The 13680-nt window shown below is 36.5% G+C and overlaps 1 protein-coding gene across 7 annotated transcripts in view; it reads left to right on the top strand.

Moving 5' to 3' along the window:
* LOC109041701 (sodium/hydrogen exchanger 9B2) overlaps nt 1-13680 on the top strand; it is a 198516-nt gene that overhangs the window by 95091 nt on the left and 89745 nt on the right. For all 7 annotated transcript variants that reach the window (XM_072300946.1, XM_072300929.1, XM_072300943.1 and 4 more), the window contains one exon: nt 3259-3437. In XM_072300946.1, coding sequence (XP_072157047.1) covers nt 3259-3437 — 179 coding nt within the window. The remainder of the gene's footprint in view (nt 1-3258; nt 3438-13680) is intronic.

Here is a 13680-nt window from a genome sequence, read left to right as displayed (position 1 = left end):
ATCTTTACCTTCCGTTTGCAAGCGACCACGATGCAGTCGTTCAACAGCGATCGAGGATTGACCCAAGTAGCATTTTGCAACGGAAAAATCGCGATATTTTGCTATTAAATTGCGATTTTTTACGATTTTATCGGCGATAAAATCGCTAGGATCATCAACATCTGAGCGATTATCCTCAATCTTTTCGCGATTTTATTGCGATTTTATCGGCCCGAAAAAATTGCGATTTTATCGGCCCGAAAAAATTGCGATTTTATCGCGATAAGATCGAGGATAAGCGCTGAGATGTTGATGATCCTAGAGATTTTATCACCGATAAAAACGCCAAAAAAAGGGGTTTACGCTGTTAGCTGATTGCCGTTAGGTTCAATCTTCAGGTCTTTTGACGAAGACGAGCGTAAAATCCCCGGAGCCTCCGCGGGGATTCGAACCCCAGTCGCAGCGGTGGTAGGCCAACACATTGCCACTATAGTCTATGGCCGCTATATGACTAGCGAGTGCGAATTGAAGCCTCTTATACATGGATCGGCGCTTCGCAACCTTACAACTTTTGTCATTGCGTTCACTGACACCGAGTTTTCATTGGATTTTCTTTTTTATTTTCCTTCCTCTGTATTTTCTTTCATGCCTTAAAATACGGTTGGTAAAATAATGTTCTATTGGTAATCTCATAATTCTGTCTCGGTAAAATTACCAATAATAGTGGGATGGCAAAGTTACCGATGGACCTTGGTAGATACGCCAACATTTTTTATCGACTGTGGTAGAATTACCGAGATAAAATGGTAAAGTTACCGGAAATTGATTACCAATAAAAGTGGTACATATTCCTACCTGAAAAAAACAGTAAAAATACCGGTTTTTAGGTAAGTTTACCAGTCTCCCTTGGTAACATTACCAATAATTGGTAAAAAAAAGTGAGATGGAAAAGTTACCAACGGACCTTGGTAAAAACGCTGAGAATTTTTTCTCAGTGTGCGCGTACCTCCCACCATCCAAACCCCACGCCCAACCTCGTTTTGAATCGTTCTTACTCCTCCGCTATAGAACATCTTTCATAAGCGTCATTCATGCGTTATTGGGCGTTGATGAGAAATTTCAATTTTATCTCTACAAAATCTCGTTCGATGAAATCGAAATTTTTTTGCAATATTTAATGCGATGAAATCGCATTTATCTCAATAAATCGCCGTCGATAAAATCGCGATTTGATTGCAATTTAATGCGATGAAATCGCAATTTACCGCGATCTTTTATCCGATAATATTGCAATAAATTGACGTCGATAAAATCGCGATACATTCTCCGATTAAATCGCAATTTATCGCGATCATATCTACTTAGGGACCGCGGCACGATCGCTAGCAATGCCGCCGCCGTGTACAGAGCCGCAAATCGGTCTACTGCGCGTGACAAAAAAAACAGCTGTTAACTCAGGTGACAGCACATCTATCATTTTTTACACTCAATGTTCTATGGATATCTATAAAAAATTAAAAAAAAAAAGGCTGTGCAGCCATTTGAATATCCGTAGAACAACCATAGAATATCTGAAGATTCGGATTCAGCTTGCAACCCTGGTGAAAAATAGATTCAGGTACCTATTATAAATTGGAGGTAGGTATGATGGTAAGTTATTGTATTAACTAATTCGCGAATTCCTTCAGCACGTTTTGTGATACCTAGATAAAATGTTATAAGAAGAGCATTGAGATATGCATTGAGATTAGGAAAGGACACTGATCTATATTATACAGCTACAAGCAAAATCTTGCCCAAGTGGCATGGATTGCAATTTCATTGCAATGGATTGTGAGTTGATTGCAATTTTTGCTTGTTGCCTATACGTTCATTTGAAGGCGCTTAAAAAGTTGCAATTTTATTGCAATAAGTTTGCAAGAAATGTAGATTATGCTTGTTGCCTAACCTTCTTTTTCAAGGCACTATAAAGACTGCAATTTCGGTGCAATCATGTTGTAACAAATTCACGCCATGTGCCTGGCATCCAATTCTCTAGTTGTTTTAAAGTTTTTTCGACTTAAATGTCTCACCTAACCCATATAGCCCAATATATTTTGAAAATATTGTCACTTTTATCAAAATATTTTCATGGCATTATTGTAATTAAGATATTTTCAAAATATTTTTAAAACATTTTAACGGAATATTTTGAAAATGTTTACAAAAAATATTTTTAAAATAATTCAAAAATATTGCCTGTAAACATGCATGTTAAAAATATTCCTTAAGAAAGTTTTGAAAATATTTTAAAAATATTTTTTGAAAATATTTTTAAGTTCTCAAGTTAGTATGTGGTGTAATTTACACCGGTGTAAATTTAGTGTGAGTACCTATTCGTGATATCGAAAAAAAAATCAGACAAAAAAAATATGAAAAAAATAAATAACACGAAAAAAAATAAATAATAGGCAAAAGAAAGAAGCCTGAGAAAAACGGCGTTAATCAAATCTATGATGAATGTTGAGCCACGCACTGACGCAATGCATGCGATAACAGCCTTAACAGGCGTGATTTCAACTCAGCTCATCATCAGCTCCCTGAAGCTCAGTGGAAGAGTGCTCCGCTTAGACATTCGCGGGTCGGGTTCAAGTCCACTCAAGAGCGTCCGGTATTTTATGCTGCTAAACGTCGTAGGACATTAGGTAAGCATGGGTTCGAATTATTATAATTTCCCCGGAAAATTTAGGGGTTGAAATTTAAAGGTCGTCAATATTGAAATTTCTTTGCAAAAAAAAAATTGCAACTTTTTTACAATGAGGGGGTCAGATGTTGTAAAATAATTGCAATTTTCTTGCAAGAAAATTGAAATCATCTGGAAATTTTATTTCATTTAAATTGCAATTTTTTCGTTGCAAAATGCTACTTGGGTGGGAGCACTATTTCTGACGAACTACCGGATCGACCGATTAGGATGATCCGTACATGTGTGTAATCTGTAATAGCTGTAGATGTGCAAGAAAGTATGAGACCCCGAACGTTTAATGTTTTAGAGCTTTTAAAGCTCATGGGACTCATGTCCAATGTTATAATAGCGTGAGAGATATATCGTTTCCGCTAGAAACGTCGAGGTGCGGGATTCTACCTGAGTGACTCGCATAAACAAATTTCGAGGGTTGAGGAACGGCGAACCCTGAAATGGGGATATCCCAAGGTTAAGGTCCAAGGTACACCCTTTAATTGTAATTGATCTCACAAATGAAAGCAACAAAAAATATGGACACTATGTTAATGTTTTAGATTTGTACTGAGCGCAGTGAGTCCTGCCGTTGTAGTGCCGACGCTTCTGAAGCTTCAAAACGAGGGCTACGGCGAGTCCAAAGGAATTGCGACAATGGTCATCGCCGCGTCAAGTCTTGATGACGTTGTTGCCATTTCGGCTTTTGGCCTTTGCCTCAGCTTGGTTCTGGATGAGAAAGGTAGGTCTAGTATTTGATGTTTCTCAAATTTCAGTGGAGAAACAAATTTCATTGCAGCTGCTCAAAGTTAACGGAATACTTACAGGGACGTATGTTAGTACACGCTTCAGCGCAGCGCTCCGACTCATGATCTTGTGCTATTTAACACATTCTTTGGAAATCTAAATCCACAATTTCAAACACAGATTTGCCAAAACTGCAACGAAATCCCGACATGCATTTGACAACGTCACAATGCCGGTCATATTTTCCTGCACCATTTAATTGCCACTGTAACGCACCAAGATTTTCCTTATACAATCGCCACATATACCTAGGCCACCCTCTCAATCCGAAATTTTTAACCCCGATTTTGCGCTATATGAGACCACTGTCGAAAGTGTACCAAAATTCCCATGTTCACCCTATTGAAAGTAGTGAGACCAAACAACTCAAGTTCCGGCTATAAACTTCACACTGGCTTCGACAGTTGTGTAAAAACAAATCTCTCTTAAATTAACTCCGCACACCAATTCTTTCACGAAAATTCCTCGGTACATAAACAATCATATTTGGAACCCTGCTAAAGAATGAATGTAGTGCCAGGTATATACTGAGGAGTCATAGTATAATATGATTTGAACAAAGAATCATATTATGATATCATTAAACTAGCATTATACTAGCACTAAAAAAGTTTTGCACTCAAGAGTGTAATTCTAGCGCCATATTGGCATTAAATCGAACAGCAGCATAACGAGCAGCACAAACGATCAGCAGTGCTATCCTGACATGTCATTGGTTATACATATATTCATTGGCATTATGCTATAGCACATTCCTAAATAACAATCATAGAATAGCAATACACTATCTATAGAATAGCATCGCTTAGCAATACACTATCGTTCTTAAAACGTCGGCCCCACGGAGGGTGGCAATGGTGAGAGGGGGAGGACACCAGACGCCCTGAGTCAACGGTGAGACTTTCGCTGTTCTCATCCTTGTTAAAGATACCAGATGAGGTACAGATACTTCTCGAGAATGCCTGAGTATTTTGATATGAAGCTGTGGAAAAAATAGCACAATTTTTAACCTCGTATTACTTATCAGGTAGGTATAAATATTAAAAGAAAGGTAAAATCTCTAGAAGTAAATCATAAAACCTTAACAAAGGAGAAGAAAAACGAGACAAAACCCCAGACGGGCTAGGGCCCAGAGAAAACGGGAACCGCACATTGAAGAGCACGGTAGGGTGTGTCTTATTTTTGGGTATTTTGATATCCGAAAAGCGCTACCTACCTCTAAAAAGTTTCTCTCTGGTGTTAAATTAAACATACTTTTTGAAAAATTCCAAAATTTTAATTTTCACCTCTCACCAGAGTCCAAGTACAAAGACTGAATTTACTTATGCATTTTCAAGGTGCCATTCAGAAGTAGTAATAAGATGTTATGGCCCTTTGGACGAAAATTTCGTCCGTATTGCCATATCGTGCATTTTAAAGGCATAAATAGCCTCTGAAACATATTTACTGCGCCGCGCACGCAGCGCACACACCTTATATACCTGACGGCACGACGTGACGTCGCGTCGGTCCGCGGGAACCGTTGAGGAGTTTTTTTCCTTTAATAAGTAAAACGACCCATAAAGAAAGTGAGGCACATTAAAAACCATCATGCACACCAGGTTAATGAAGGGTATGCTACGGTGGTAAAACACATTTTATCAAAATATTTGGGTTTATTCAAACACGAAAGTATCACAAACACTACGAGAAATTGCAGGCTTTTGATTTTCTTTTCCAAGTTCACTTTCTTCTTGACATTTTGAGAAGTTAATAGCAAATCTTGATATTCATCCTCTTTTTTACTTATCGGTCGGCTTCATGTTTGCATGTGTCGAACTGCCCTTCCGGCGGAATTGTTGACCACACGTAAACTTTTTAGAACTTCCTTCGCCTTCAAGTAGTCAGGTTTACTGTCCCACTCCAAAGGTAAAACGAAAAGGAAACTGTCTGGAATTTGTAAAATACTGAAGAGCGTTTTGCTATTCGTTGCAAAAATATTGGGTAGGCTGGGACATTCCTAAGCATAAATTGGTAGGTAATCGATTAAGAGGATCAGGAGGACCATGATTTTTCGTCAAATTGAGGATGCAAGTTTTTCTTTCCTCTGTGAAAAGTCGCATATATATCAAATAGAGACAAAATAATTATTGATTACTGAATTACTAAGAAAACCATCACACCATTTACGGTCCCTTTGTGGGACTCCAGTTCCGAATTAGAGTCCCACGAGGGGACTAGACCGTAAATGGTTTGATAGTTTTTTTTACCTTTTGAATGGTAACAATGTAAAATTCTTATATGGTTGTAAATTTCGAGACATTAAACTCTTTTTTATTGTTAATTAACCCTGATACAAAAGGTAAAAGATTATCATCTTTACTTAAATTAAATTTTTATAATTTTTTTTTTACTATATTTAATTATATTTTTTAGAAATTCAATTTTAATTAATTTTTAACTTTAAATTAGTTAATTAATACTAGTGTAATAAATTGATTATAATAAAGACAAAGATAATTAGTTTAATCATTTTATCAGTGTAATTGATATACTTTTATTTAGTTATTTGTCTTCTTAAAGATTAGATCTTTTTAATCTAACTTTAATATGACAAATTAATATTATTAAGGCTATTATTAAGGCTTATTTTTAAGGCTAAGGTGACAGCGGTGCTATCAATTTTTTTTGTAATTATGTAGGTATATTAATCTGTTTATATGTATTTTTATTTTTTTTTTTTTTTGGTTTATCAGGCACTTTATGTATTAAGATTAGCAAGTTAGCCAATTCTAAAATTGCATTTTAGTGCTACTGTTTAACTATTAATAAAATATGAATGTTTGAGCTTTTTCAACTAATCTCAAGGGTATATTGGTGTTTTATATTTTGTTTTTGGTGTTTGGAGAGGATTTATTGGAACTTCTCTCAGAATAATTATTCGTTCTGAGCTCGCAAACATTGGATCTTCCGCAGTAAACTAGGGGCGCGCCCCCTAGCCGCTACGCGGCCCAACCCCCCACGGTTGCTCCGCGCATCTAATGTACAGGTATAAATAGCATTAAGATCGTGATGTGTTTTTACTATGTTTAAAATGAGATAATTAAAAAAAATAGAAGAGAAACAAAATAAATGGTACGTAATAGTGGTACATAGAAAAAATAAGACCCGAGTAAAAAATTCAACAAAAAAAAAACAAATTAGATAAGTGGTGAAATTAAAAAATAAAATAAATGTATAGCTCCAACAAAAACAAAAAACAAAAATTAAAGTATAAAATCAACAAAAAACAACATAAAATAAGGGGTAAAATTTAAAATAGCGATAGAAATTTATAAATCAAAAATTTCTGGCCAAACTTCATTATGTATCACATTTTCAGAATTATTTTCCCCTGCTATTTTTTGAATTTTTATTCCATATTTTGATGTGCATCGTGATGATGCAACATAAAGTTGCCCATGGCTGAAAAGGGGTCGATTTACGTAGAGCCCAACTTGATCAAAACTTTGTCCCTGAGACATATTAATTGTCATTGCAAACGCAAGTGCAATAGGGAACTGCGTCCGGTGGAGGATGAAAGGTAAGCTGGTGCTTTCTCCAGTGTCTAATTTTACTCTAGGAATAAAAACAATATCATCAGTATTGACTCCGGACATAATTCGTGCAGCGATAATATTCTTATGTAGTTTTACAATTTGTAAACACGTCCCATTACAAAGTCCAGTTTTAACGCTTAAATTCCCCGAAAACATGACAACAGCCCCTTCTTTTAGCTCCAATTTATGGAGTGGAAATCCAAGGAAAATTAAAGAATTCAAATACTCGGGCTGATAGTTGAGCTGTAAATCCTCCTCACTTTGATCAATGCCCCTACTTTTAGCGACGTCTACGCTGTAATATGTGTGTTTGTTCCCTGGAATTTTGTTCAATACTTTTTGGTTGAGTATACGGACATCATCATTGTGGCAAGCTAAAACAACTTTTTTACTGAGATCATCCTCTGGTGAAATATTTGGACCGTAAATGTCGGTTATGTCGGAAGCTAACCTCTTCCTGCAATCTACTTCCAGCGCAGGATAGTGTACATATAAATTTGCCCATAGTGAGATGCGTTGTTAGAGCCGTATAATGTAGTTGGCGCGATATGGTGCCGGCGGGTGCCAGAGCGTGTGCGGCGGGAGGGGAGCGGGGAGTGGAGGGGAAACCGAGCGTTACACCCTTGGCGTGACACCCTCAGCGTGACACCCTTAGCGTGACACGGTGCGCTTATGATTTTATACTAGGTATAGAGTAAGATGAACTTGTATACAATGTTGTGGTAACTTCTCATGCATTTAATAATTTTTTTATAACTATGCCTTTGGCTATCGGTGAGTTTGGTAATGGACTTGTTCATTCAAAAGTTGGTGCTTTCCCTCGTATTTGCGGCTTTTCACAGAGGAAAGGGAAACTTGCATCCTCAATTTGACGAAAAATCATGGTCCTCCTGATCCTCTTAATCGATTACCTACCAATTTATGCTAAGGAATGTCCCAGCCTACCCAATCTTTTTGCAACGAATAGCAAAACGCTCTTCAGTATTTTACAAATTCCAGACAGTTTCCTTTTCGTTTTACCTTTGGAGTGGGACAATAAACCTGACTACTTGAAGGCGAAGGAAGTTCTAAAAAGTTTACGTGTGGTCAACAATTCCGCCGGAAGGGCAGTTCGACACATGCAAACATGGAGCCGATCGATAAGTAAAAAATAGGATGAATATCAAGATTTGCTATTAACTTCTCAAAATGTCAAGAAGAAAGTGAACTTGGAAAAGAAAATCAAAAGCCTGCAATTTCTCGAAGTGTTTGTGATACTTTCGTGTTTGAATAAACCCAAATATTTTGGCTAAATGTGTTTTACCTCCGTAGCATACCCCGTCATGAGCAGAAAACCAGTGGGTTTTATGAGAAGGAACAAATGAACGCGATCGGCTAACGATACATGACGAGTCATTTATTCAGGAATAGATCAGAGAGTAGCATACCTATAGAGAGAGAAAAGAGGGGCAGATATAATGCGGTGGGTGCACATTAGAGGGCAGCACTATCCAGTGGTGTAGTTTACCACTATGACACACCCCCTTAAACTACACAGAGGAGAGTCAGAAAAAATTTCAAAAAAAAAATGATACATGAAATTTTCTTTAAAGAAAAAAAAACTAAGATAAACAATTTCAAAAAAAGAATACATAAAATTTATCAGCAGCGCTTAAGGTTTACTAAAGAAAGTAAGTAGGAGTAGGGAGATGAACTCTGGAGATAAGAGCATTTATGATATATTTGGTGGACTCGAAACGGGAAGACAAAAATAATGAATCAAACGAATGTAGAGATGACGAACCAAGAGAGATTTATTCAGACGAAAATTGCTTAAAACGGTTCGACCGGTGTGGCGGGCAATTCAAACATAACACCCACTCCCTGGTCAATTGAAAAAAAGACAAGAAACAGATTGTTCACAAAATTTCGCTTAGTTTATCCCTGGTAAAAATGATCAGTTGAGATATTATCAGTTGACCGTCAACCGTGTTTTGGTGCGAAAAAATCAGTTGACATCAGTTGACATCAGTAGGTATCTGATCAGTTGATGTCAGTAGAAATTGTCAGTTGACATCAGTAGATATCTGATCAGTTGATCAATTTAAAAATAATCAATGTTCTGAAAATATTGCACAAATATTGCATCTAGAGAGCGCGCACTCTAGGTGATGTATTTGGTACTGACGTTCCTTCGATGGTGCACATATGTCATTTCAAATTGATCGATCGTAGAGTTGTGACTAACCTTAAAATCCGCGCCGCCCTAGTCGGGAATAGAACCCACGCCTCGGGATGAAGTTGCAATCCGTAGTCCAGTAACTTACCGCTGGACCAGCCAGGCTTGATACGGAAGGGCCCCGAAATTCAATCTCTTAACTATCGCAGGCCTCTGAGTCCGTAATATGTTTGTTTATTGACAGATTCTTTTAATATTTTACGATAATTTATTATTTATTATTTTTTATTTCATCGTGTAATTTATGTTTCCAATTCTTTATCAATTGCACTCAAGATATTCATATTCATGTATTTCAAATTTTCATTTTCATTTATTTATTTTTTTTATTTTTAACTCTCTTTCATTTTTTTTAACTTTCTCATTTTTTTGACTCTCTCATTATTTTTTTTAAATTTTTTTTTTAAAACCAAATTCCTGTTTGCGTCTTTTTCCAGTTTTAATTATTCGGACCTTTTTCTAGTTTGAATTTATGTCGATGCATTTATGTTATTTATTATTATGTTCTCGTATCTCAATTCACAGCTCGAGGCCGGTAGATATTTAGTCCTCCCCCGGCTATTCAATGCAAAGGAGAGTCCTTGAATTTAAAATTGAAGTAAAAATTTAAAATTGGGATGAAAACTTAAAAATTGGAGTGAAAAATTTAAAATTGGGATTAAAACTTTAACATTGGAGTAAAAAAAACTTAAAATTGAGGTTAAAACTTTAAAATTGGAGTAGAAATTTAAAATTGAAGTTTAAAATGCAGGTTAATTTTTCGGTTGGTGGTAACTATCCATCACCCAGAACTCGCCTTACAATCCTGCAGCTCCCTAGCAAAACTGCTTTCTGTAATTGTTGAAACAGCTTCTCTCTAAGGTTGATCTTCCTAAGACTATCAAACAACTTCACAGGAATCTCCCCCGTTGCTCCAATAATAATTGGCACAATTATTACTTTGTCCAATTTCCAGAGGCACTTGATTTCGTCCGCCAAAGGCGTGTACTTACTTATCTTCTCAGCGTAAGTGCTCTGGATATTAACTATCATATTATTGGATTATCGTATTATGGATATATTATTATTATTATTATTATTATTATTATTATTATTATTAATATTATTATTTTGTGTGTTTTCTTTTTTTCCCCTTTCTTTTTTCTTTTATTATCAGTTGAATTTAATTTTATGTCTGATCCGGCAGATTAATTGGGCATCACAATTTGCCGGGCAGATTAATATTGTTCTTTATTTTATGTTTTACTTTTTGAATAAAATATCTTATCTTATCAGAAAAGAACATACGTACCAAAAACAGCTCCTAGAGCGCGCGCATATTCTATAATATTTTATTAATAATTTTAAAATTATATTTTGTAGTATTTTTACAACTAAAAATGTAAATATTTAGTAATTGCTTTAAAACTATTTTTCAAAGACATTTTCATTTAAATATTGCAAACATATTTTAAAAATAATTAATTGTAATATTTTAAAAATTTGATTTAAAAGATATTGTAAAACTATTTTTACAGTATTTTCGTGGAATTATTTTCTTGAACATATTTTCCAAACAACGGCAGTATTTCTAAAATATTTTCAAAATATTTTGTTCTAACTGGGGTATCTCCAATATTAATTCAAAAATTCTAATTGACAGAGTCATTTTCTGCGGTAAAATTTGCAATCACCTTAAGTACAATGTTGGTTCAGTTTCTCTTTTTGTTGCCATCCTTTATCAAATTAATTTTAAAGTGGGGCTCTTTTACATACAAATGTGAAGAACCTGCGATTCAACCTAACATTGACATTCATTACCATTTTTGGTACCATATCTATTGCAATTTTTTCCAACGAATTGATTTTAGCCCCTTCAAAAAGGAGGATAGGCAATTTGCACTTAGCCATTCATCTATACGGAAACTTTATTTAAAAAAATAAAAAATAAAAAAAAAAAGTAATAATAATAATAATAATAATAATAATAATAATAATAATAATAATAAAAAAAAAGTTTCTCATTTTTAAGAGATTTCAAAATGGAGACCACTGGTTTCCGCTGCGGGGCCCATTACGTCCACAAATTACGCAAGGCAGTGGGGGAGGGTGTCAAGGGCTGCCTTAGGGGTATTGTTGAAGTAAGGTGGCCGAGGGGCAGAAAATTCCTTTCGAGAGGGAGGGGGTCTTAAAACTGGAAAAAGTGCCTTACGTAATTTATAGGACGGCCCCATAGCGGAAAATAGCAAATTTAAAAGGCATAATCCAGCTGTACTCTGATTGGATGCTTGAATCTAAACCTATTCCCGCAACTGATGCCGAATTGATCCACTACTGAAACAGTTTCGATTTCAACCGACACGAGTCTGGCCTCAACTGACATAACTTGGATCTCAACCGACACGAGTCCCGCCTTATGTACCACATGTTGGATCTCAACCGACACGAGTCCGGCCTCAACTGGTACAAGTCGGATGTCAACTGACTCTAGTCCAGCCTCAACTGGTACCAGTTGGATGTCAACTGACTCGAGTCCGGCCTCAACTGATACCAGTTGGATCTCAACTGACTCGAGTCCGGCCTCAACTGGTACCAATTGGATCTCAACTGACTGGAGTCCGGGCTCAGTTGAGCATCTACTGGTATCAGTTGAAGTTCAACTGATATCAGTAGAAGCTCTACTGATATCAGTTGAAATCAACTGATATCGGTTGATGCTCAACTGATATCAACCGATATCAGTTCAAATTTTAACTGATCATTTTTACCAGGGATATAAATTTAGTCGCATACCTAGGTGGTTTGGATTCCCTACTTGACTTCCTCGGCGGAGGTGCAGGTGGGGTGACAGGTGGTTCGGGGGTTTTGGTACGTGAAGAGGAGGGTTGTTCTGAACTACTTTTAATTCTGCCATTCAGGAGAATTTGAGTTTTGAGGTACTGAGGGTCTTTTTCTTGAGTTATGGGGTTGTGGGGTACCGCTTTGCCTTAAAGTTTGTCGGGAGTTACTGGTTCCTGGTAGTATAGCATTTGTCTCGTTGAAGGAGAGTGCTCTACGAGTATTTCCTGTATGAGGAACAGGTTGTTGCTTTTTCACAGGAGAGCTTGGACTAATGACATTAGTTATTTTCGGTGCAAGCTGTATTTGCGGCTTAAATGTGCTTGCGCTTGATTGCATCATTGCTAGGTTTAATGGGTCTACGGTTGGATAAGGGGAGGGTTTTTGCTTTAAATCTAGGTCGGAGAGCGTTGTGAGATTGATTTGATTTAAGTGACAAAGTTTTATTTCTCCATTGACTTTAATTAGATACGTTGTGGGGCTTATTTGCTTATGAATTACACCTTTTTGTACTTGGTGCTGTTTGGACATTCTTACTAGGACTGTTCCGTTAACGCTAAGGTTTGGCAATTTAGGGGCTTTGGGTTGCTTTTTGGGGTGTATTAAGTTAAGGGTTGTTCGAGGGGTTTGTTTAAGTACAAGATCGCAGGGGCTGACATCTTTTCCAGTTATGGGGGTGTTTCTATATGCGAATAAAAATTTACATAATTTCTTTAGTAGATCTTTTTTTGAAATGTTACCTACAATTTTCTAATTTGATTTTCTCTAAAGCTTTTTTGACAGTTTGGACCGCTCTTTCGGCTAGGCCGTTACTAGCTGGGTGGTAAGGTGGTGACTTCGTGACAATAATAGAATGTTTAATACAAAAGTCTTTGAATTCCTGTGATTGAAATGGCGGACCATTGTCCGTCACTACTTGCAGCATAGGGCCATATGTAGCAAAGTGCATTAATAATTTTTCTTCTAGAGATTCAAAATTTGTAGACGATACCGGCCAGACTTCGATCCATTTACTATATGCATCATCGAGTACTACATACACTTCATTATTAAAAAAAAAATGGTCTAAATGTACTCGTTGCCAGGGTTGATTAGTTTCTGGCCATGAAGTTTTGGCGGATGATACAGGTTTGAAATTGACTGTTTGACAAGCTGCACAGTTTTTTATTTTGTTTTCAATATCGTTATTCAATGTTGGCCACCATATATTTTTCCTGGCGAGCGATTTCATTCTTACAATCCCGGAATGAGAATCATGCAAATTTTCAAGGACCTTAGTTCGCAATTTTTTTGGGATAACAACTCTATCTCCAAAAAGTATGACATTATCATGCAACGATGGACTTTCCCTTACTAGGAAATAAGGTCTAATGCTAACATCTTTGACATTTCTAGGCCATCCTTGCAACACATAATTGAAGACAGTGCTAATGGTGTTTTCATTTCCAGTTTCTAGAGCAATTAATGCAGGGGTTAAAGGAATATCGGGTAACAATTCAATGGTTTCAGAAATTTCTTTTATCGTTACATTGTCAGCGGGGAGTCTGGATAATGCATCAGCTGGT

This window comes from Bemisia tabaci, chromosome 1 (assembly GCF_918797505.1).
Source record: "Bemisia tabaci chromosome 1, PGI_BMITA_v3".
NCBI classification, from domain to species: domain Eukaryota; kingdom Metazoa; phylum Arthropoda; class Insecta; order Hemiptera; family Aleyrodidae; genus Bemisia; species Bemisia tabaci.
This window is presented reverse-complemented; position numbering and strand designations above follow the sequence as displayed.